This window comes from Gossypium hirsutum, chromosome D05, assembly GCF_007990345.1.
Source record: "Gossypium hirsutum isolate 1008001.06 chromosome D05, Gossypium_hirsutum_v2.1, whole genome shotgun sequence".
Taxonomy (NCBI): Eukaryota; Viridiplantae; Streptophyta; class Magnoliopsida; order Malvales; family Malvaceae; genus Gossypium; species Gossypium hirsutum.
In genome coordinates this window covers 55,455,198-55,481,852 of record NC_053441.1, presented here as the reverse complement: position 1 = coordinate 55,481,852, position 26,655 = coordinate 55,455,198, and the positions used below count along the sequence as shown (strand labels likewise).

At 29.5% G+C, this 26,655-nt stretch overlaps 2 protein-coding genes across 2 annotated transcripts; one reads left to right on the top strand and one right to left on the bottom strand.

The window, feature by feature from the left end:
- Positions 1–4,431: 4,431 nt before the first annotated feature.
- On the top strand, positions 4,432–5,668 carry LOC107902407 (zingipain-1). Its single transcript, XM_041092738.1, has 2 exons — positions 4,432–4,795; positions 5,064–5,668. The coding sequence occupies exons 1-2, from the start codon at positions 4,432–4,434 to the stop codon at positions 5,666–5,668; spliced, it is 969 nt and encodes a 322-aa protein (XP_040948672.1).
- A 6,693-nt stretch (positions 5,669–12,361) lies between these two features.
- Positions 12,362–23,626, bottom strand: LOC107904036 (probable LRR receptor-like serine/threonine-protein kinase At1g53430). The gene is made up of 24 exons (XM_016830308.2): positions 23,101–23,626; positions 18,583–18,754; positions 18,438–18,509; positions 18,218–18,286; positions 18,038–18,109; positions 17,882–17,953; positions 17,647–17,718; positions 17,434–17,505; positions 17,241–17,312; positions 16,914–16,985; positions 16,755–16,826; positions 15,927–15,998; positions 15,720–15,785; positions 15,557–15,616; positions 15,417–15,458; positions 15,244–15,293; positions 14,796–15,160; positions 14,499–14,694; positions 14,280–14,420; positions 13,938–14,056; positions 13,585–13,795; positions 13,244–13,481; positions 13,006–13,156; positions 12,362–12,913 (listed from the first exon to the last, which is right to left on the bottom strand). Exons 1-24 carry the CDS (start codon positions 23,213–23,215, stop codon positions 12,497–12,499), a joined length of 3,060 nt encoding a protein of 1,019 aa, XP_016685797.1. The 5' UTR covers positions 23,216–23,626; the 3' UTR covers positions 12,362–12,496.
- Positions 23,627–26,655: the final 3,029 nt, after the last annotated feature.

The following is a 26,655-nucleotide window of genomic DNA, read 5'->3' as shown; positions in this document are numbered from 1 at the left end:
ATGATGTGATGCATCTTTGTGGAAGTGCTTTTGTATTGTTTTATTGTCTAATTGTTGTCAGCATTTACTTTGTTGTTTGCACTCTGTTATAAGCATTCCTTGAGATTTAAAGAATGTTTGAATTTTGTTGTTTACTACAATTGGTACAAGACGTAAAATTAAATATGTTGCCAAATATTTCCTTCAACATTTATATGTTTCAGAAAATTCAATTTCAAGTAAATTATTTTTATTTGTTAAAAATTTAATTTTGGAGAATTGACAGTTATAGTGTCACTGATAACGTAACAATTGTGAGAGAGATTAGACCACAGATATTTGAAAGTAAAAATATCATAATTTCCCTAACAAAAACAGCCACATTACATCATTTTCTTAAACAGTCAACAATTGCGAATAAACAATACTACATGTCATTAAATAAGCTGCTAATTTAACTTGGCTTAAAAACTTTATTTTTAGATAAATATATTAGAGGTTTTTTATCGAGGATAATCATGCAACTAAAATGATAATTCTATCTTCACAAAGCAACCTGAGAAAGCTGTCATATTTTACCTATAAACATGCAACTTATTCGAATGATTTGAGGAAGTGCTTTTGTATTGCTTTATCGTCTAATTGTTGTCAGCATTTACTTTGTTGTTTGCACTCTCTCTCATTGTAGAGGGAGAAAGCATATTCACAAATTCTTCAGCCCTCAAAACACACTCAACTTTTTTTTTATATAAATTTGGTAAATTATTTAATTGATGACCTAATTTTTAGGGCATTTTCATTTTGTTCACTCAAAATGAAATCCTTGCAATTTCATCACTCAAGTTTTAGGGTACTTTCATTTTAGTTACCAACCATTAAATCTTTAATGACGGTTAATTGTACATAGCACATATTGTTCACACTTTCATTTTGGTCACCCAACTTCTAGGTTGCTTTCATTTTGGCCACCCAAAAAAATATTTTTTTTAAAGTATTGATTGGGGTTAAAAAAAAAACTAAGGATTAAAGTAAAAAAGGTAAAAACTAAAACAATTCATTAAAATTTGACAAAGTGTATTTGTTTATCACATTACCAAAAATTTTGAATTTTTTTCAATATTGAAATTTTAAATTTCATAATATAAAAATCAATTAAAAATTAATAAAAAAATTATCCCTTGATAATATTAACTGATTTGTTATTGTAATATTGAAATTAATTAATTAATATCCTTCTAAATTTTAATATTTTATTTTATGTTTCCATATTATTCATAATGAAATCAACTCGTTAACTCATTTTTAATAATTGTATGTGAAACTTAAAATTTTATTATATGATCTTGAGTCTTTTATACTAAGCTAAAAACAAAGAAAATTCATTGCAATTAATTAAATAATTGTAAAGATTTTTCTTTGTTTTTCGCTTAGTAGGAAAGACTCGAGATCATATAATAAAAATATGGGTTTCATTTACAATTATTAAAAATAATTTATTTGAGTTGATTTTAATTTGAAAACATAAAATAAAATATAAGATTTAAAAGGAGACTAAATTAATTAATTTAACAAATAGGTTAACATTATCAAGGGATAAAAAGTTTTCAGTAACTGATTTAATTGATTTTTATGTTTTGAAATTTAAACTTTCAATATTGAAAAAAAAATTAAAACTTTTGACAATGTGGTAAACAAGTACAATTTGTCAATTTTTAAAACATTATTTTAGTTTCTATCATTTTTCACTTTAATCCTTAATGTTTATTACCCCGATCAATTTAAAAAAAAAGATATTTTTGTTGGAAAAATGTAAAAAAAATTAACTTTGAGGCTTATTCTCAATTGGCAAATGTGGAGAGTTGAATCATAAAATTATGGTTTTATATTCTACTCCATGAGACCTTTACAACAGTATATCATATGCTCAAAATGGTTGAGTGATGAATGAGAAATTGATGCTCAAAGTAAGCTACTTGTGAATATTTGTTGAAGAAAAGAAAAACTTAGATCCCATATTGGTTAAATACCAAGTGTGATATATGTATATATATGAGAACACACTTAAAAGATTATTGAATGACTAAGCTTGAAATCTTGCTTTGTGCACAACACTAATTTTTACATTTCAACAGATATTATACAGAATCTGTTTTAAAAGGACATATATCTTGATTTAAAGGCTCATTTAATTCAGATTTGTATCTTTATTCATGGAAAATTTTCAAAATTCATCCATATTGAATGCTTATAAAAGTCCAAAAAAATTTCAGAATTTTTACGCACACACAACGAAATTATTTTGCTCTCGAAAATTATTCTCATTTCTCTCCATATTTTCATACGTTTCCTGATAAAGGAAGGCAAGATTTGTTCGTTGATCGCTGCAGAGGTATTGTTGTTTCGATCATCTTCTTGTTGTATCCTGAGAGACAGTCGACCAACGTTTCTCCAAGTACCATAGGAGCAGCCGAATCTATCTTAAGAAAACAGTAATAATAGGCCTCAACATTTAGTAAAACTCGATTCTTTTATTCAGTTTCTGGTTTTCATAATCTTGTTTATTTAATTAGTTTTTCGTATATGATATTTTAAATATAAATATTTATTTAACTTGTTTTATTTAATTCTTTTTTTTGCATAAATATAAATATCTTTTTATATTACTTGTTCAGATCTTTTATTTAAAATAATTATTTATATTTATATTTGTTCGTTAACGTGTTTTGTCCAACAATTTTTGGGAGATCAAAACGAAAGTGTGAACATGATATGAGTATAAATTAACTATCATTAGAGATTTAACGAAAGTGAATTGATGGGTAACGATTTTCAAATCAATGGTGGAAAAGTAAGTTAATAGCTCCAAAGACTGATTAAACTGATTTGTCTCCATACTAAAGACTTGTAGGGAAAAAGTTAGTCATTTTGGTTTTAATCACAGGTGCATAGTTCAAGTCTACATATGACTTTGTTCCAATAATATAACTAGACTAATGCTGCGCCAATTAAGTAAAAGAGTATGGTGTGGGTTAGAGTTTTCGTCTACTTGGCTCTAAGTATACTTGATATTGTTTATCAGACAAACCTTAATTCTAAGTTCAACCCTTACACATTTGAGGGTTTTCTTTTTAAGTTGGGGGTTTTAATTGTTTTATTTAAAAATATTAAAATAATATTTGATACCTTATAGGTATTTTTTTTAATCCTATAAGTAGGTTTTAAAAAATAACACATGTTTATTTTAGGGTTTAAAATATAAAAAGTTATTTTTTAAAAAAATTGAACACGTGGCCGTATTTGAATCTTACTTATAAAATTGAAAATTTCCATTAATAATGCACTAAATATTAACTCAAAAATAATAAATGAGAAAGACACCATTACAATAATATTTTATTTATTAAAAATATTTTTTTAAGTAATTTCTCTGGATAAATTGGTTGTGATTTGAGTTGGTGTCGAGTTAATTTGTGACACCAAATTTAATAAAAAATTTATTATATTATAGATAACACAATATTAATTAATCAATCAAAAGATTTTTATTATGAAAAAATAATCATGCCTTGTATGATAAGCTACCAAATCTAATTTTAAAAAAACCTTCAAAAATAAATAAATCCCAACTATTAAAGGATGAAAATTAATAATCAAAAGACAGTATGATGGTTGTTCACGTCATCTTTTATTTATGTGATCGGGATTTAATTTTTAATTATAGAAATAAAGTATATTTCATAACTAATAATTTACCTCCACGTAAAATACTTATAGTAAGAGGATTAATAGCTACTATTAAAGTTTTGCTCAATCAGTGCCACTAATCAAGTAACGTGAGAGTCAAGACACTTTCACTAAAGACCTTAGAGTTTAAATATAATAATTTCTTTCTTTTAATTATTTTGTGAATTTCCATTGGTTAGACAATTAGTATAAATTTTTTTTTTAAATTCAAATTTGAATGGTATTATTTTAATAATATCATACTGATTAAAAATTTAAAAATAAAAATCTGTCGCAGTAATTAGCATATTGCTTCAATTAAGATTGAATGAATTAAACTTACTAAAATAATTAAGAGATTCAAATTACATTATTTTGATTCTTTTTTTTCTTTCTCAGCATGTGATTTTGAAAAATGATATTTTGGATTTTGCTAGCTATAAGTAAAATTTTCTTTAAAAAACTGACACTTTTTCTTATAGAAAAGTTTCAAATTTTACTTAAACTTTTGACTTCATTAGCATTTTATGCAGATATTTCATAAGATGAAAAAAACACAATCATATATATACTCACATGCATGTGCTAATTCTTCACAGTTTAGCAATTAGCAAAAAAAATAAAAACCTTAAATTAGTGCTGTGTCTCTGCATATACTGCAAAACGATGATGAGTTTAATCCATGGCGTTTTGTCTTTAATTTTTTGGACATTTACATTATCTCTTGTCATGTCTCAAACAATTAATGAAAGCGCCATTGTTGACAAACATGAGCAATGGATAGTTGATTACGGTCGAAAATATGAGAGCAAATTAGAGAAGGAAAAACGTCTTAATATATTCAAGGACAACTTGAAATATATTGAGAGTTTTAACAATGACAAAAATAAAAGTTTTAAGTTAAGTCTCAATAAATTTGCAGATCTGACGCATGATGAATTTATTGTAGCTCACACTGGATACAAGATGGGGGACAATTCCACTATGTCCCAATCAACATCATTTATGTATGAAAGCTTCTCAGATGTTCCAACGAGCATCGATTGGAGGGCGAAAGGTGCCGTCACTCCCATTAAGTCTCAGGGTACCTGTGGTAAGTCCCAGTCACACTTGCAAAATATTTATTATATTTTCTTAATTAGATCATCGTATTTCAAACTCTGTGCTTCAAGTTTTGAGTATATTAAAATGTTAAACTATCTGTCTAATATTAAAACTTTAAACCTTTCAATATATTTTTAAAAAAATCAAATTTCTCTGTTGAAATGATAGGGTGCTCGATTGATTGAAAAAAAAAAAAAAACTGATGTTAGTATATATACTTCACTTAACAAAGGGTTATTGTTGGTTTACTTTTGCAGGAAGTTGTTGGGCCTTTTCAGCAGTGGCAGCCGTTGAAGGGATAATCCAAATCAAAACTGGTAAATTAATCTCATTATCTGAGCAACAACTGTTGGATTGCAGCACAAATGGAGGAAACCAAGGTTGTAGTGGAGGATGGATGATGAATGCTTTCGACTACATTATCCAAAACCAAGGAATAACCAACGAAGAACGCTACCCATATCAATCAAAACAAGAAACTTGCGACACTAAGAAACAGATAAACAGAGTTGACGTCATCATCAATGGCTATCAAATGGTGCCTACAAACGACGAACAAGCGTTGCTTAAGGTCGTCGCAAATCAACCTGTCTCGGTTGCAATCGAAGGCTATGGACAAGACTTTCGGTATTACAGAGGTGGGGTGTATACCGGAGATTGTGGCAATGCCCACAACCATGCAGTCACCATTGTTGGATATGGGACAAGTGAAGAAGGTTTAGACTATTGGCTGGTTAAGAATTCATGGGGAGAAACTTGGGGTGAAAATGGGTATATGAGGATTCAAAGGAATGTGAATACGCAAGGTGGCTTATGTGGTATCGCCACGAAAGCTTCGTACATTTCGAGTATTATAAGTTGATATAATAGACAATTTCTCTGCCAATACATGTACTACATAAAATTAGTTGCACTACTCGATCAATTTTCGAGGACATTAATAAGTTACGATAATTATAATTGTGTTTTTTTAATGTCTGTAGCTCTTGAGTTTGTTTTTTTGTTTTTTTTTAATCTATTTTAGAAGTTTTTTTTACAAGTACATACATATGAAAATTACGTATTCGTTGATTATTGGCTCACATAAATCCCACATAAAAATGAGACAAAATATGTGGCCTCACATATAGTATATAAGAAGGCATTAAGCCTACATTTGAATTATCCCCAACCATTTGTTCTCTCCCACTTTCATTAGTATACTTTGGTATATATTTGGGCAATCCTTTTAATTAAGGTTTCATTAGTTTGTACTTTTTTTGGGGGGTCATAGTAAAGTTATTATTCGGTGTTAGTAATTGAGGACATAAGTAATGTGCCAAACGTCTTTAATTTGGTGTGTTCTCACCTTTATTATTATTTGTATCACTTGATTTTTTATTGCATCTTAATATTTAGTAGTAATTTGTCGGGTTAATTCACTGGGTAGCTTCAATTTGACTTTGGTGTTCCAGTTCAATATTGTAGTTCAATTTTGAAGCTCTATTTGTGTGAGATATAACCTAGTGTCCCCAACAATTGGTATCATAGCCTCTACTATCAAGTGATTACCATTGAGGCTATGATACCAATTGTTGGGGACACTAGGTTATAATAACTTTACTATGATACCAATTGTTGGAGATATAACCTAGTGTTGAAATGGCATTGAGGCCACCGTCAAGCTCATAACCCATAATGTAACGACCTGATTTTAAGTAGTGTCGAAATATACGATTTCAGAATTTTATTTCTGCAAACCAAGTTCATAAGGATGAAATATAAAGATTATGAAGCTATTATGAAAATATGTTAAAGTTTGGTTAAGTAATTTAACGGAGAAATTGGTTAATTAAAATTCAGGGACTAATTGTAAAATTCCAACCACTATTGAATTTAAAATTAGAAAAGACTTGAGGACCTATTTAGCAATTATCCAAAGGATTAAAATGGTTATTTAACCATTATTTGACATGAGTTAGGGGATGATGATGGTTAATTCCACTTAGTTTAATTTATTATTAAAATATACATAATTATTTCTTAATTAACTAATTAAATATGGTTCATTAAACTAAGCTAATACTAATCTAAGTATATATACTAAATAGGGTGGAAGATTGTCATCTTCTCCATTTTCTCTATTGGGGATCAACCCGATTAAGCAACAAACAAGTAAAATAGCTAAAGAAATTGAGAAATTGAACACACAAATTTAACGTGGGAAAACCCTCCAAAGAGGATAAAAAATCACGGGTAAAGATAGTTTTACTATAATGGCAAAAGAACGAAGAGTACAAAGATGGAGATAAAAATTAAACCCCAAAACCCGAAAAATAAAGAACTCGAAAAATGTAAACACAAAAATTCTCCAAAAGTGTTATGAGTTCTAATCTCTAATGGGTGTATTTTCTAAGGTTGTAAAAGAGCCTATTTATAGGCTAAATTCATAGGTCAAATAATAATAAAATAATCTAGACTAATCAGAGTTTGATTGAAACAATTAAACAAAGTCTAACTGGAAGATTATTTCTCAAATTTGACCGAAATAGGAGTCATACTCAACAAATCTCCACATTGACTCATATTTCCACAACACCATCTTTGTCAAAGCCCACCACGGGCCTATCTTGAACTATGTAGGGAATTAACTAAGTCAAATATGTGCTTAGAAACTGGAAGACTTCTAGCGTTCGACTTGTAAACCGCCAAATCAAAAATAACCCGAGTCTGATTTTCACGAACATAGTTCCCTAACTTTTCAAAACCTGCATCTAAAAGAAAACCTCTCTTTAACGAAACGATCATACATTTTCCCTCCTATGACCAAGTTCCCTCCGCTCTAAATGAGTTGACTTTGACTCCATAATGGACGAGGGACATCCAATTTCTCCGATCACTGTAGAACCTTCCAAAATATAAATATTGTCGGTCATTTTACCTTTTAACAAAATGAGAGCTCCACGAGATACCTTAATGTCGCTTGACTCGATGTTGATTATACATCCTTTCAAGTTTAAAATACTTAAGGAGATGAGATTCTTTCGTAAATCAAGTACATACCTGACATCTAAGAATTTCCTAATCGTCCCATCGTGTATCCTAATTTTAACAATACCAATACCAATTACCTTACTGGATGAATCATTTCCCATGCGCACAAATCCACCTTCAGCCGAACTGTATGTGGAGAACCATTCTCTATTGGGACACATGTAGAAAGAACATCCCGGATCTAGGATCCACTCGGACGTAAGCTTGGAGTTATCACTCGTTGACACTAACAAGAAATCATCACCGCTTTCATCGGCCAAATTAGCACCAGCTACATCTTCCTTATTACCCTCAGCAACTCTTTTATTTCACAGTTTATAACAATCTGCTTTGACGTGACCTAACTTTTTCCAATAGCGACACATTTGTCTCGCTTCTTTAATTCTACCAAAACAGAAGCTTCCTTATCTGCCTTACTATCTGAACCAAACTCATTGTTGAGTTTACATCTACTCAACAAATGACCCTTCACATCTTCGAACGAGAGTTTGTCTCTGCCATAAATTAGGGTCTCCTTGAAAGACTTGTATGAAAGGGGTAAAGAGCACAATAATAGCATAGCCTAATCTTCATTGTCAATCTGAACCTCAACATTCTTTAAATCAATTAAAAGAGTAATTAATTGACTGATGTGATATCTAAGAAGCTCACTTTCGTTCATACGAAACGTAAATAGACGTTGTTTCAACACTAAACAGTTAGCCAGAGACTTAGTCGCACAAAGAGTTTCTAACATTTTCCACAAGGTGGATGAAGTCTTCCCCATCAATACCTCCTACAATACCGTATTTGTGAGGCACAACTAGATTGCAGACAAGGCCTTTTCATCAAGCTCTTCTCATTCTGTTTGATTTAGATTATCAAGCTTTTTCCCAATAACAACCTTTTTCAGGCCGGTTAAAACTAAAATTGTCATCATCTGAACTTGCCACAGATTGAAATTTGTGACACCATCGAACTTCTCAATTTCAAACCTTGTTGCTGCCATATCTGAACGGGCTGATCTACGAAAATTGAACTAACTCTAATACCACTTGTTGGGGATTGACCCGATTAAGCAACGAACAAGTAAAAATAGCTGAAGAAATTGAGAAATTGAACACACAAATTTAACGTGGAAAAACCCCTCCAAAGAGGATAAAAAATAACGGGTAAAGATAATTTTACTATAATGGCAAAGAACGAAGAGTACAAAGATGGAGATAAAAACTAAACCCTTAAACCCGAAAAACAAAGAACCCGAAAAACATAAACACAAAAATTCTCTAAAAGTGTTGAGTTCTAATCTCTAATGGGTGTATTTTCTAAGGTTGTAAAATAGCCTATTTATAGGCTAAATTCATAGGTCAACTAATAATAAAATAATCTAGACTAATCACAGTTTGATTGAAACAAATAAACAGAGTTTAACTGGAAGATTATTTCTCAAATTTGACTGAAATAAGAGTCATACTCAACAGTTCCAACCATCCATGCTATAGAAAAATAAAGAAAGAAAGCTTTTAGTTCATTTAAACATTCGGCCAACAATTGATTAACGTAATCAAGCCTTTTCCTTATAATTTTTGTAGATTTATGATCATGGAGGCTTGATTTAGCTAGCCCATTTATTAATTTGTTCAATTGTTAAGTTTTTAGCAAGTTACCATTAGAGAGAAATTGATTATTTGGGGCTTAATTTGAAAGATATGATAGTTAATAGGCTTAGATAAGGACTAAATTAAAAAGTAAATTGAATTTGTTAGATAGCTTTGTAACATTAGGGATTAAATTGAATAAATTAAAATTTGATATGAGATTATACTATGAATATAAAGTAAAGGGTTCACCAATGGAAATATGTGAAATCGAATTTTGACCCGACGTTAGATATCGAAAAATTGTATATCTCAGGTATAGGGACTAAATTGGATAAAATAAAAAATAAGAGTGGCTATGTATTTGGATTTAAATTGGGTGTAAACTAATACTATTTTTACTATTGAATTATCAAACTTAGCTAATAAGAATTGGGCTACCGTGAGAGAAGGAAAAGTCGAGAATCGGAGGCGAGTTGTGGGAAATTCAGTTTGTACTTTTATAATTCGATATCATTATATTTTTATGCATATACGGGTTGATTGCATGATTAATTATCGAGGTAAGCTTATGTTTGTCGTATGAATTGTTTCGTGTTGAATGATAATGTGTTGAGAATTGAATTGAAATGCCCTAAACATAAATGAACATGATATGAAATTGATAATGGCACATTATGTGAATTGATGATGAAATTAAATGAGATATGATATGATATGTGAATTGGTTATTACATGTAATTGGATCATTGGTGCCCTATTAACTATTCGGGCAAAGTTAGATATAGTTGGCATGTCATCGGATTAGATTGTAACTCTTATGTAAAGAAAACTTAAGTACTACATAAATTTAAGTTTTGCCTAGGTTATTTGAGAGAATAAGAGAGTAACCAAGAGATTAAGAGCTTGATACAACACAAATTGGTTCAAGTAAGGAACTATTTTATGTGTGCATTATTTTTTTAAAGCAATTAAAAGAGTCTCTTGAATTGTAAAACTAAGCTTTCAAGGGGGAAGCTTAGTGGGAGAGTGATCTAGTATTTGTACAACGGTCAGGTCAGTAAATTTGTGAGAGTTAGACTAGTGTTAGGGCTTAAATCATTAGTTGTACTATGAGAAAGATAGTGGATCATTGCATTGGGCAAAACCCGATAGACGTAAACTAAGGTCGAACTGCATAAACAATCTCGACAATCTTTTTATTATTTTCATACTTTTAATTTTATGATTGAAACGGTGACCATAATTCCAAGCACTAGTTTAGCCACAATTTCTATTTACAAAACAAGTACTCCTCATGTCAACAAAATTCTACGTTGACTTAACTGTGACTTATGAGTTATCATGATTTCAAACTCAAATGTTTAATTATAATTGTATGATAAAGATGATTATCTTATTAACATTGTAAATTTTCTTCTAATTTATATTAATATCTTATACAAATTTCAAAAATTATATAATTATTTATTATATTTTTGTTTAATATAATTTATATGAAACATAATTAAATTAGTATTCATTATATTACATCAATATAAAATTATAAATTGAAATTCAAAATATGAACAAATATAACAAAAAAATAAAGCATAATATTAACTAAAATTAAATATATATTTTGTCAAGGTCATTGGACAAGTACAAATCAAGTTACTTTCGTAATGGTATGTCATTAGGGAGAGCTCAGTCACGATACTATAATGGAATGACTTCGTGACTAAATGAGTTTATAATTAATAGGTGAAAACTGAAACTTAATTATAAATTATTTGAGTCCTAATTGTATATGTCCAATCGATCCCTCCACTAGCTCGTTGAAATTGGAAATGAAGTGCATGTTAAATCAAATGAACATAAATTAATAGAAATGTTAATGTTAGATAAATGAGAAACATTCAGAAATGAAGGTGGTTTTCTTACTAAATGAAAATGACCTAAAATTTTAATTTTTGGTTTTTCGAATTATTAATTAACTAATTAATTAATTGAAGTTTGAAAATGAAATGAAATTAATTGGTTATTGTGAATTCGTTGAATGTAGAAATATTAAATATATTTTATTATAGATTCTTTTATGGTAAAATTACCATGATTTTAACGGAATTAGAATTGAATTGATGAAAATTATTTAATTGGAAAATTTATTTATGTAAATTAATTTATGATGTTTATTTTGAAAAATAGAAAAAAACATGTATTGGTATAAATTAAATTATAAAGTGTTGGGTTAAAAGTCCAAGAAGCGTTTATAATTGGACTCGATACAGGAGAGGGTTTCACTTCTTCTCCCTATAAATAGATGGCACCGATCTAAACAAACAACTTTGAGATATTGTTATTCTACCCGAAAATAGTGAGAATTTATTTTCTAAATATAAATTTTATTTTCGAAATAACAAATCTACTAGTTTCTATTAAAGAGAGAATTTTGTTTTCCTACTAAAAGTAAAGTAAATAATTTTTAGTTCTGTGTTTGATTCGAATTTGTTCGAGCCCATACTCGAAGCAATTCATGATATGAGAATAGTAGAGAAGATCGTTCGGTTGAAAGCCGAGAACGAGAAAGATCCGTCTAGCTGAAAACAGAGGTATGATTTCATTAAAAGAAAATGGAATTTTAACGACAGTGAATAATTCGTACAATTATCTCATTTAGAGTGACTAAATTGAGAAAAAAATTGGAGTGACCAAAATAGAATAGGCCTTATTTTAGAGTGACTATGGGTGTAATTTACCCTAAATTTTTATATTCTCTATATCTGTTTTACAATCAATTTTCAAAACTCATGATTACTCCTTCCATATCTAAGATAAATGTTTAAATTCTCTTAATTCATGGGTTGAATCCTAAACATATAATTTTTGAAGTAGTGTTATTTTAGTTATTTGATTTAAATGTTTCATATAAAAATATTAAAATACTTTTACATGACCGATAAAAGAATTACAAAATACAACACACATCAAACTTAATATATCTACACGTATTCAAGAAACATTATAGCAAAACATTTTAATATATTTCCTTTACAAAGAATCTAAATCAAAAGGGAAAGAATTTTAAACCAAGAAATCATTCAATTATTCTCTAAGGGTTTTTCTAGAAGCATTCTTGATGAAGAATGCGGTTGAGTCTCATCTGGTAGAGATATTGAAGAATCAATCCATGATCCATCAATGGATGTGCTTCTCGGACCCTGGCTGTCATGCGAATGTATCGAGACATTCATTTGGCTGTCATGTGAAAGCATCTCAAAGGCTCTGAACCTCGCATCTCGGTCCGCATCCTTTCGCTTGATCAATGGAGCTTGGACAGGAATCTTGCCTTCCATCATGCTTACAACCGAAGACATTGATGGCCTTAGAGTGGGAGATGGATTGGTGCATAAAAGAGCAATGTTAAGCATCCGTAAAGCCTCTTCATTTGAGTACTTTGAACCAAGGCTCGGATCCACAAGTTCTAAAAGGTTACCTTGCTCTTGCTGGACATAGGCCTGCATAACATGTTCATGAAAAAAGTTCATGAAGTGATCATGAACTACTGTAGAATCAAAACCACAGATTAGAGTCAAAAACCAAAAATTACCCAATCAAGGAGATAAACAAATTCCTCCTTAGGCCTGTAATTTGTGTTGCTCTTCCCACTAACAATCTCCAAAAGAACAACACCAAAGCTATAAACATCTGCCTTGTCAGTCAAGTAACCCCTCATTGCATATTCCGGTGCCATATAACCTCTGATAAGAAACACATAATAAAACGTCACTAAGATGTGGCTTAAATCTGAATAAAGTTAAAGGAAATGCAAAATGAGGGAGATTTACATTGTTCCTGCTATTCTGGTGCTGATATGAGTGTTCTCTTCTTCATCGAGCTTGGCTAATCCGAAGTCGGAGATCTTAGCATTTAGATCCTTATCAAGCAACACATTTGTTGCCTTAATATCTCTGTGAACAATTTTTAGCCTTGATTCCTCATGAAGATAAGCTAGCCCTCTAGCTATCCCCAAGCATATTTTCTTTCGTGTAGACCAGTCCAAGGTAAGCCGGTGTTCATCACGACCTGAAATGAAAATTATTAAAACAAAATTGAGGGATTGACAGTCATGATTATGGATCTAGAAATAGTTTTTGATGTTATATAAGATGTTAGTGAAAGAAATTACCGAAAAGGGCACGAGCAAGACTATTGTTTTCCAAGTACTCGTAGATTAACAACAACTGATTTCCTTCAATGCAACAACCATAAAGTTTCACAAGATTCGGGTGTTGCAATGCTGAAATCATCCCTATCTCATTCACAAATTCGCGATTTCCTTGCTTAGATTTAGAGGATAGCTGCTTAACTGCAATCACCATACCATCTGACAGTACACCCTACAATCAAACAGAATGAAGTTTAAGAAAAAAAAGTTTAGCATAAAGAATGGATGTACCATAATCTAGGCAGTTCATCTGTATTTTGAATACCATAACAATAGAGCTTCCAATCTAACAGTAAAATGATGAAAATTATTACCTTGTAAACTGGCCCAAATCCTCCTTCACCAATCTTATTTGTGGAATCGAAGTTATTTGTTGCAGCCTTAATCTGTCTTAAACTGAAATAGCCAGTCTGAAGTTCTAGCCCCTGAAGCTCTGCAACATAAAAAGATCAAAATATTTAAACAATAACAGATTCTACTATTCATTTATGGAGATGATAATAAAGGAGAGTGTTCTTGTGGGAATATCCAGACTGCCAGGCAGGCGGGGTTTGAGTCATTCGTATTATAGTATTCGGTTAATGGGGTTTAAAGCCCATTTGGGTTTATGCTCGAATCGAGTAGAAAGTTGCAGGCGCTAAGATTTGGTTTCTTACCACTGTTTTCATTGTCTTTTCCACCCAAGTAACCAGTCAGTCGGAGGATGATCAATAACAAGACGATAATCACACATGAGCCAATCACAATACCAGCAATAGCTCCAGCAGATAACCCATTACCAGTGTCGACCTTAAAGTCTAAACCATGAGATAACAGTTAATATATGACAATGAAAAGTTAGCAATGAGCTGGTTTTTTATTCGATATGTACTTACTTGGTGTTACTGTAATAGCAGATATAAGTGGTCCATAGACCCCTCTATTAGGAATGGCAGCGGTCCCTTTCCCTCTCCAGAATAAGTGGATCTCCAAAGTACTTCCATTTACATCAACATTGAATTCCCGGGTGATGCCCTTTCCAACACCACCGGCTTCCTCCACGATATTGAAATCCTCCAAAACTACTTGTCCCTGTATAAAATTTGAGTTTCAGCAGCTGCAATCATTCGGAGAGCTTCCAAATCTGAATTTCAAGGAAAAGGGTCCTTGAACAGGGTTATATTTATACATACTTGAATTGATACGTCAAATAACCGCCTTCCTAGACTGTCAAATGTCTGATTATCAGAAAACATTATTTCAGCAAAGTGAAGCTGAACTTTGTAATTGCCTTGTCGTAAACATAAGCCATAGTACTTCAGTGATTGTGGTGCAATACGTGCAGTTTTGTAGAATTCCGAGCCGTTCACAGCCGATGAAGTTCTTGCAGTATAAGGAGCCCCTTCGTTGCCTAAATAAACCCCGGTACTACTATAAGCCCACTTATTTGCTGAACTGAAGAAGGTTGATGGACCAGAGTTGCTTAAATCTTCTTCATAGTCATCTCCATCAACACTTGTTGTAGCCTCTCCTCCACAATTAATAAATAAGGAATGGTCTGCAAATACAGACATACATATATATATCATAAATTTCTGATAAGAAGCACATGAAGATTGATTTGAAAATAGTTATACTTACGGTCAGGGTTTCGGGGACAAGGAAGGTCCTTCCTTAAGCACCAAGGAGCTCTGCAAATTATATATATTTAGGTTTAGGACCAGTTGTTTTTCTTAGTTCAGTCACCAAAATGGAAATAAACATATATATATATATAGGGAGAGAGAGATACACACGAAAGCAATAAAACTTACGAGTCACTATTTGCTGCAGATGAGGAACCTGAAACTAAGTTCCTGTTAAGTGATAATTGGAGGATTTAGAGAATACAGAAGATGAACACATTAAACGTCAAATGATTATGAAAATGAAAGAAAAATATCAACAGGCTTACACATTTGCCTGCTGGCAACTTGTTTGGGCTGAAGATGTAAAATTATTATAAGACAAATCTCTGCAATGAATTTTTTTTTTTCAAAAAATCAGTAAGTTTATTAACTAAAAGTCAACAAAAAACAATCAACATTCACAACAAGGTCGATAGGAGATGAACCAACATGTTGTTGTCGCTGTTCAATATCCAAGGAGGTACTTCTCCACTCAATGAGTTGTTAGTCAGAAACCTAATATCATCATACATGAACATCTCAGTTTTTGTCATACATGAAGCAAAAAGATATCGAGATAAAATAGCATAGCCTTACTGAAAGTAAGCTTTTTCGATGTTCTAATCGTGCTGGAAATTTACTTTTTTATAGACTTACAGGAAATTTAAGTTTGCCAAATCCTCAAGTGTCCCTGGAATTTGACCGGTTAAGCGGTTGAAGCTTAGGTCCCTATGATAGAAATAATAATCAAAAAGCGTTTTATGAGTAACAGTTCAGCATTTCAAGGAATTTTAGGGAAAGTTACAATCATTACATCTTACAGATGTCTCACTGGTTACCTAGTTATCCGGACTTGGGTAAGTATCGGATATGAATAAGTGTCCTACAAGTAAGCTCAATTTTCAAGTTTTTTCCATATATTTGGAAGATCATACCCTCACACCTAAGTTATCGAATATATAGATGTTGAATACGGGTATTTTAGAGAAGATGAAGAGTTCAGTAACATAGTTGTTTTCATGATGAGCAACTAAATCTGAAGAGATGAGTATATTCAATTAATCAACAATCTTTTTTGAGCTTTCAGTTTAAGAGAAAAATGCAAAATAATGGGGACAAATCAAGATGATACAATTGTGATGTAATGTTCAACTTAATTAAGGATGACAGCAGGTCAGTGATTTAAGTAAAAATTTTAAAAAGTAAAGTGGATTCAAATAATGGATTCGGATATTTGAATCCATCATCTGCGAAAGTATTGTGGATTTGAACAATTTATATTTGTAGGTTAATATCCATATCCACTCCAAATTCGCTGAGGATAGAAATTATAATATCCAAATCCAAATATAGTGCAAATAAAAAAGAAAAGAGGCAATTCAATATCTCCAAGTAATCGAATCTGCATTATCCTTTACCATCCCTAGTTATAACTCTGATCTTATCAAGCATCTCCTAAGGAACTATAATGAGTATGCAACTTACAATGTTTTTAAAGATGCCATTTCCCCTATGTTGGCAGGGATTGAACCAGTAATCAAGCAATTTCGTAGCACCCTGAGTCACCAAATTCAAACAAATCCTCTTGTGAGCTAAAAAGTCATATGGAAAAAAAATTCTTATAGTAATTCATTGTCAACTCACAATTCTTTCATATCTTTCATTCCCTCCAAATTTGGGAAAGCCGAACTTGTCCCATTCAAATCGGATATCCTCCTGAAACGATGATTAGATATTAGAAACTTAACAGTTGCTTGATACGTTTATCTTGGACCTTGAATCTCTCAAATTTTACCCGAACTTTTCATTTTCACTAAAATACAAGTGTCTGCACTTGTGTCTGACGTATATTCAGACAAGGGTATGAGGTGTAACCTCCAAAAAGGAAGTATTCTCATGTCAGACATATGCTCGTATCTAATAAACCCTGAGTTCAGGTAACATAAGTCTATATGAAGAAAGAAGACTCACAATTCAGTTAAGTTCTTTAACTCAGATATGGTAGAAGGAATTGGCCCTTCCATTGATGTGCCTTGCATATCCCTGCAAGAGAGTTGAAGTTTCTTAAATAACAATGAAAGATTAAAAAAGCAAAAGAAAATAGGATTGGATTTTAAATTAGCGTCTTAAATTAAAATGCTAAGCATTTGAATTTGATACTCACAATCTTGAAAGTTTGGTCCAATTCCCAATGAAATCTGGCATCCTCCCTGACAAACTATTTCCATCAATCCGGCTGCAATAAGAAGCATTTCAGAAGATCAGGGATTTGCAAAATGCATTTTCGATCAATTGTGATATCGATCGTGAATGTCAATGACAGAAAGAACCAAAATCGTAAATTGTGGCCATAACATTGAAATACAGTAATACTTACAAATCAGTTAAGTTCTTCAAATTGCCAAACGATTCTGGTATTCTGCCTGTAAAATTGTTTCCAGAAAGAAGGCTGCATTCAAATAGTAAAGAACAGATTAGGTCACATTTTCACTTCATAGAACATTTTTTTTTCTCAAACAAGGGAAAATCTTAAAATTTCCATTTGCAAAATTCATAACATTGTCTATGTTAATCATGAATGAAACATTCTAACGATTGAGAAAAGAACTTACAATCTATCCAAGCGGCCCAAATTTCCTAAATTGGAAGGCAATGATCCCCCAAGCAGATTATCTTCCAAAACCCTAAAATCAACATTCAATTTGGAATCAATATACTATAACGCACTCTTTGTTCAATTAGACTGATTTGTGAATCTTAAGACTTACAGGTTTAGAAGAGTTGAAATATCACCGATTTCCGGAGGAATCGGACCGCTAAGACGGTTCCCAAGAAGAGACCTAAAGCAATAAAGAAAGACCAATCAGTTATATTAACTCCATTGGTGGATAAAATGATCAAATTGCACAGAAGGTCTTAAACTGAGGAATTTGAAACTAATAACTTACAAATTGGTGAGAGGGAGATCAGATAAACTCGACAGAATTGATCCATTAAGATAGTTGCGAGTGAGATCGCTGTTCAACAAGGGAAACGTTGATAAGTAACTTCCAACATTCACCTTCTAATTCAAACAACATATTAAAAGCAAAAAAATTCTACCATACTGATGCTCAATATCTGTAAAGTAAATTAATGAAGCAATCAAATCAACTGAATTTCACTTACACTACTTGCAGGCGTGTAAGATTTCCAAGTTCAGATGGTAGAATTCCAGTCAAATTGTGACCCTTTATCAAGCTGTTACAGCAAAAAGATAGAATAAAAGAGATGAAAGGAATTGGTTAAAAATGAAGAAAAGGGATGTACGTACATTTGAGTGACGTGGCATATAGTGTTGTTTGCATCAGAACAGTCGCATGCAATACTGCTTTCAACAAGATCAGAAATGGTATAATTCCATGAAGTTTCACTGCAAAAGGTTGGGCTGATTCTTGAAGCATTTGGATGTTGCATCTTTGAAAATACCGTTTGAAGAGTTTCCACTGTTGCAGAATTTAATTTAATATAATTAGTCAGTTAATCACTTATTTAGCATTACTGAAATTTTTTTATTTAATAAATCTATATAAATAAATAATTATTTTTTCTTCCTATTAATTACATATTGTTTATAAATTATTATAGTTAATTTATTGAGTATTAAGAAAATAAAAAATAAAAATTAAATAGCAAAAAGCTTATTTTACAATATATCATTTTTATATTTGAATTATCAAAATAATTTATATATTTTAATAGGATTTATTAGTTATTTTAAATGATGATTACATAGAGTAAAATTATATTGTATGTTAAAAATTGTACAAATATTTTTATTATGATCTGGGTTTTTTAATATTATTAAGAAAATTATTGATCTACAAAAATATCAAATATTTGATATTTTCTGTTTATTATATTTGGATTCTTAAATAACTTAATATATTTTAATTATATTTAACAATTCAAATAATGAATTAAAAAATTAATTAAAATAATAAAAAAAATATTTTTTTTAAAAATTAAAATTTAAACGCGTAAAAACACATTTACCATTAAATACTAATATAAATACAGATATAATATAACTTTTTGCCCCTGAACTTAACAACTAGGTCCACTTTGGTACTTATGCTTTTCTCATTTTCTTTGGTACTTGAACTTAAAAACTAAATTCATTTTGGTCCTTTAACTTGAAAAATATAAAAGTTTGATCACACAACACTTTAAGATCTTAAAATTACATAAATTTTCAAGTGATAATATGATACAATCTTAAATTGCCATATACACTGTTCTATTAATTGAACCAATGGTTGAACCGATAAGACTATTAGTTCTCGAACCAATCATTTAGATCAACTTAATTAAAAATTCATCAAAATTAAATAAAAATAATTTTTTTATTAGATCAATTCAACCTGTTCAACTACTAATTTTTGTTCGAGTTTTCGATTTTTACAAATTTCAAGCAATTTTCCTTTCAATCTTTTTATTTAGGCATACTAATAAATTCTCGATCCAATTAGTCTGACCGATCAATTTAGTCATGATCGGAAGTAAAATAAATCTAATTATTAATTTATATATCTAAATAAATAAATATAAATACCGAAAATTGTCCATTGGTTCTTTAAAAACATTTGACGCGTGAAATAAATGAGATTGTAATAACCTTGAAAAGTACTACCTAAGCCTAATGATTGATGGCTCACCTCATTTGACCCTCCAATATAATTCTAATTTAACCATATTTGCACCATTAGTCACTCTGGGATTTTGATTTTTCTCATTTTAGTGTCAAAATTAAGTTAAAATATGCCATTAGTCCCTATACATATCTAAAATTTGAATTTTAGTCTCTTTCCTCCTCTTACTTTTTAAATTTAAAACCTCTAGTAAAATCATTATTGTTTTTGTTTAATTTCTGTTAAAATTTATCAACTTAACATATTTATTTTTTGCCAATCATATGAGAGCATTCTAATCAACATGCCAAGTTGACATATCTTAACAGAAAATACTAACAATGATTGAGATTTTTAAATTAGAAAAGTAAAAGGACTTAATTTTTAACTTTTTAAATATAGGGATTAAATTTTAAAGTAAAGGGACTAACAGCATATTTTAGCCTGGAATTTCAAAATCTGACTCCACCTTTACTGCTTAACAAAAGGAAAATTCAAAGTATTCTATGATCTCGTCTAATTTAACAAGTCAAAATATTTTTAAATATCAATTAAGGGTATATTATGATTATTAAAATGCAGCATGAAAACAGATAAATATATATACTGGAAAAAGAAGGGTTAAGGTATTTGGGAAGTCCCTATATCATAGGGATTGTATCAATTTAGTCCATTTATCATTAAATGAAACAATTTAGTCCCTATACCATTAAAAAGAAACAATTAGGCCCAAATCTTGACATTTGCCGTATAAAAATGTCTTGAAAATTATTATTATTTTCTATTGATGTTCAACTCCATACAAAAGATTTCATTTACAAAACTACAAAAACTTCAAATATATTAATTTTGATAAATTGTAAATGACATTTTGTATTTAGTAAATGCTAACTCCTTTCTAATTTAGTGTTATTTTGTTCTTTTGAATAGTACGAGGTTAACTTAATCCATGTAATAATAGAGGGACTAATTTGATCAAATCCTTATAATAGAGGGACCTCTCGGGTATGTTCACCACAAAAAAAGTTATTAGTCCCATCAAACAATAATTCATAGTTCATATAATAATTAGCCCATCATATGTAATTTAACCATTGACTGAAACCATCCTACGGCTCTGACTTTCTTAAACTAAGTGTTCAATATTCACATAAACTACTTGCATCCAAATTGTAGAAATAATGGAAGGCAAATAGGGAAAATATCCAAATTGTAGGCCAATTTACTATATCAACTTGTACAAACAATGGAAGGCAAATAGGGATAATGTCCAGATTGTAGGCCAAGGATTGGGACCATTTTACTACATCAAGCCATCAAAGTTGAATTAAAAAGGTATAATGATTTCTTTGGCCCTTCAACTTTATAAAAATAGGTTCTTTTAGTCTTTTATTTATTTTTTCGTATTTGTTAAGACTAGTTTGGCAATACTTTTGAAAAGTACTGTGGAAAAGTGCTTTTGAGAAGTGCTTTTGAAAAGTTTGATTTAAAATTTGAGTGTTTAGCATTACAGTTAAAAAGTACTTTTGAGAAATAAAATGTCCATTTTAGACATGTTATTATCAAGTAACAAATATGCATTTAAATAATATTTAAATTAGTTAATATTATTATATTTTAGTAAGAATATAAAAAATTTATTATAACTTGTTAATATTTTAATATATGAAATATAAATTTTAAATATTTTTAAGCAATAAATATTAATTATTTATAAAATTTAATTAGAATATATAAACTATATTTTAAATATTTAAATATAACCATTAAATATTTATAATTAGTATTTTAAAAAATATATTTTTAATTAATAATTTTAATACATTTGTAATTAAGCACGTGTAAAAGTAATTAAGCACCAAAAGTGTTTTAGGAGAGGAAAAACAAAATTTTTAGCTTCTCCTCTTCAGAAACACTTCTAAAAAGTTAAAAATTTTAGCTAAAAACAGCTTGTTCTGCATAGCTTTTCTTCCAAAAGTGCTTTTAGAGTCAGAAATATTTTTTTTAAACAATGAAGAACCTGCCCTTAATTTTAAAACTTGCATTACTTATCAAATTATCCAAAAATGAATGGAAAATTTAATTTTTAAAAATTAAAAATATATATTTTTATATTTTTATGCTTTTAACCTTTTTTATTTTTAAAATTTTAAAAAATTAATTAATTATTGATGTGACATTCACGTGAGTAAAAATTAACATAACTTTTCCATATATTTTTAGGAGATTTTTTTTTTTTTAAAGTTAGAGGTACTAAGAAGTATTTATGCAAATTAAAAAAAATAAGAATATGAATGGATTTGAAACAGAAATTCCCTTTTCTAAATTGATAATTATAAAATTTTTGAGGCAATGAAAGCAACATATTGAAAAAGCTTTAAAGAATAGATTTTTCTTTTTTTAAAAGAAAATCTAAAACCAGTTGATGTGATCCAAGAAAATAATCAATCCAATTGATAAATAATTAAAAAATAAAACAATTATAGTGATCATTTGTTTGTTTGCTGAGAAAATGTTAGGGGGTTCACACAAATCTTTAGAATGTTTCTTTCAATCAAAAACTGGTAGAAACAACAAGATCAAGGATATAACATTGTCTTTCAACATTTATTTATTTTCCCAGAAACCAAACAGAAAAGTAGCAAGAGAAAACAAAAACAAAGTCGCAGAATGAACTCTTTTGAAATATTCCAATAGTTTCTTCTATTCATGTATCCCATATTTTCTCATCAACCAAACAATACTTCAAGATGAATTATAATTGTTTTCTTTCACTAGAATTTTCCTAGCAACCAAACAGAGTTATCTAACCATGTATTATCCATGAACAACAAACTAAACCATCATTATCCAAAAAAATACAAAGCGTCGCCTCGTAGTGTGACATTTTTAATAAAGATTTGTGCTACAAATTCAGTAAAACTTCAAATTTTGCAGCAAAAATTGTTAAGTTATATCCAGAACAATAGCATTCTTTTTTAAAACAAAACGACAAATTTGGTATCCCAGAAACTTGAAACTTAAAGAGAAGAATAAAGTTATATTTTCTTCGCATGCTCTGTTTTTTCCCTTAGAAATCTTAGGAACCAAACAGAGTAATACTATTGTTCAAAAAAAAAAACAACAAAATAAAGAATAAATTATAGAGAGAGTATGCATACCTTCACTATCAGGCAAAACTTGAGCATTTGATCCAAACTCCGTGAAGCAATTCAAAGCCAAAAAACCCAGAAAAAGAACAGAGACCATCTTAAATAGGGAGAAAACAAACCCCATTTTTCTCTTCTTCCACACCCCAAATTTTCTCTTCTTCTAAAAACCAAAAGAAAAAAGCTTAAATGTATCTTTGATTTTCTTTGAACAGTGTTGATTTCTTTCTGAGGAATCGAAGTGGAGTAGTTGTTATGGTTATAAAGCTATATGATATAATAGACGTTGTTTTTATTGACAGAAAAGCAAACGTAAGGAAAGGAATTAATGTGTGATTTTTTGTGTGAAGATTTTTGTCTTTGCTTTCTGGTTTTTCTTTTTTAATGTAAAAGAAAAGAAAATGGCGCAGGAATGAGTGAGAAATGAAATGGAATGGACAGGGGAGGAGCCGCCGTTTAAGGCTTTCTACAGCAGTGGGCGCTGCCACACCCTTTGACTTTGGTGCCGGTTGCCGGCATTTATTACTTGGAGTCGTCAAAATCAATATTATACAGTACTTTACATATAGGGGTGTTTAAAAATCTCCAATTTTTTAGGAAGCCAATGCGTGTTAAACAAAACTATATGTTAAAAGATAGTTCTACTTAGAGAAGGTGGGTTAAAATTTTGAAGTATCCAAAACCAACCAATAATATTTGGTAATAATAAAACTTTAATTATGTATAGATTTAATTTTTTTTCCAACTAAAACAAAATTATTTACCTAAAAAATATTATATACGTATTGCCACGATCAACTTATTAATGGGTATACGTCTTAGACTCCCTACATGATAGGTGAAAGGTATCCATCTTAAGTTGCTATCGTTCCAACAACGCAACAATCAACTCTAGGCAAGTTGTACGGGGCCTCATGTTTAAGACATTTTTTAATTCGACAACATTTAAATATTCACGAATTTGGTCATTTATCAGACCTAAACCAAGCTGAGATTAGTCTCGATTATAAGAGATACGATCAACTAACTACCAGTTTATTTAGTCAATAATTCAATGGAATTATAAATTTATTTTAAAATCTTATAACTATTAAATTAAATTTACCACATTCTACAAAATCATCAAACATGTGAGACAATCATATCAAAGCCATAACCTAAACTTTAGAAATAAAATTTGCAAACCCTAAACACACATATATCATAACACAAAATTCAATAAAAAAATACTACATACAATAATTACTTAAATTTACAAATTTTCTATATCACAATTTTTACTTAACATAATGACATTAAACCCTAAACGGATATATACTAATAAAATTTGTTTGTAGAATATTATCTCATATTTACTACATGTATATATCAATGTTTATTTCAACCAAACAAATAATAACATAATTTCTACATTATTCACTAATTATTATATACTTATAATAATCACATTTATTAATAACATACAATTTATGTTTTCAAATAACAATAAACATATAATTTAATAAAAATAAAATACTAATTTAAAATAAATTATATTAATTGGAGAGGCACTTATCTTATCGATTCAATTTATTTCAATCCAAATATGTCAACTACTAAATTATATTTAAAATAAATTATAATTATAAAAAATAAAAGAATTAAAAAAAACCTTTATTTTTGTATTATAAAAGGAAAAAATTATTTTTATGTGGTTTTAAGGTTTTAAAAGTAAAGCTATTTAAAAAAGTATAAACTAATTCGCATTTTATGTATTATTTTGGTAATTTGATGAGAATAGTTTATTAAAATTACCATCAAATTTAGTAAATTTTTTTATTTAATAAACTATTCTCATCAAATTACCAAAATAATACATAAAATGTGAATTAGTTTATACTTTTTTAAATAGTTTTACTTTAGGTAAAATATATTTACTTTAATAATAAAATAAAGGGCTTTTATGAGTAAAAATCATAGATTAAGAGCTTATTTAACTACAAAAATAGGTTGAGGACTTGTTTATTAAATAAAAAAGTGAGTTGAAGGGGAATAAAAAGAAAATAATAAATAAGGAGGGCTTAGAAGGCAATTAGCCAAGTTTCAGCTTTGGCGCTAACACACCCATAGGCGGTACCAATTCACTTTCAAAATTCAAAATGATAAATTTGCATGTCAGGTCCTTAAAACTACAGATAATTACATTTTAGTCTTGTGCCGCCAATGGAAATGGCACCACCTGTGCCATTAATGAGAAAGCCACCACCAGTGCCGTCATTCCATTACCCTCATTCAGCCGTCTTTTTTTTGTATCATTTTGATAAATAAATTTTTTTGTATATTATTTTAATATTTTTTTTATTTCTTCTATATTATTTTAATAAAAAACCCAAATTTGAGAGTGAAGAAAAGGATGGGCATGGGGAATAGAAGTAGGGTAAGGGGTACATATGGAGTTAAGGGGTGGAATGGCATTTATGGTGAGGAGCGATGGTTGGCATTAATTATACACATCCTCAAATTGTCAGCCACCATGATGATTTGGCATTCCCATGCCTTTGTCAGCAACTCAAATCGATATGTCAACTATTTATTCTTTTTGACACAATCAGTATAACTATTTCAACCTTAGATTATCAGCTACCATGTTGATTTTGGATTCCCAATGCATAGTTCAAAGTATTTAGGTAACATTTTTTTCATATTATTCTAGTTATTAATTATTTTTATTTATTATTCTGGAAAAAAATGTCTATAAACCAATATAAAATTAATTGATTTATGTATTTCTTTAGATGTGTATAATCAAATCAAAATTAAAGTTTTATAAGAGTTTCATTTGTATAATTGGGTCAAATTAAAGTTTATATATCAAATTACATATTAAATTAAGGTTCATGTGTATTTTTAAAATTTATCCTTATATAATATAACCGTTTTTCATTAAATTATTCTTTTATGAACTCTTAAGGTGTGTTTTAACATCACATAATAATTGTTGGTTGTGCATTAGCTTGATTGATATGGACATTATTGCCAACACAAGAGAACGTGGGTTCAAGTGCTTTGAAGCGCATTATCTTTTTATTTATTGGTTGGACAAAAAGAGTAGATATAATCAAAACCTATAATAAGATATTAATTTTTTTATGTCATGTTTTGTAATACAAATTATAATTACATGATAACATGCTGAAAATTAAATAAATTTGAGATGCTATTTTTGACACAATACCTAGAACTACATATAGTTTTTCCCAACTCATAAATAAGAGAATATAAGTTTCAGCATTCAATCCACGTCCTTCATTGGCAATAATGAGGTATATATTTTTCAATACACATTTTAATGTTGTATAATAGATTTAATATATTATTTGATATTGAGATTGATTTTTTTAATGTGATATTTGTGTTTTCTTAAAGTGGTACATGTATTTAATAAAAACTATATATTTTGGAGTCATGAGTAACGATATTAAGTTTTTAATATTTAACTTGAGTTTTAAGTTGATTTGATGAAAATAAATTATTAATATTATTAGATTTGAGTTTTCATGATTTTGTTAATAGGATAAAATTACAAGT

Coding starts and splice junctions, on each gene's coding strand:
- LOC107904036 (XM_016830308.2), bottom strand. CDS start 23,215: ATGGGGTTTGTTTTCTCCCTATTTAAGATGGTCTCTGTTCTTTTTCTG. Junction 16,986..17,240: donor TTAAAGAACTTAACTGAATT/GTGAGTCTTCTT, acceptor TCATCGTTTCAG/GAGGATATCCGATTTGAATG. Junction 12,914..13,005: donor TTGTTTATCTCCTTGATTGG/GTAATTTTTGGT, acceptor CATGTTATGCAG/GCCTATGTCCAGCAAGAGCA.
- LOC107902407 (XM_041092738.1), top strand. CDS start 4,432: ATGTCTCAAACAATTAATGAAAGCGCCATTGTTGACAAACATGAGCAA. Junction 4,796..5,063: donor TAAGTCTCAGGGTACCTGTG/GTAAGTCCCAGT, acceptor TTACTTTTGCAG/GAAGTTGTTGGGCCTTTTCA.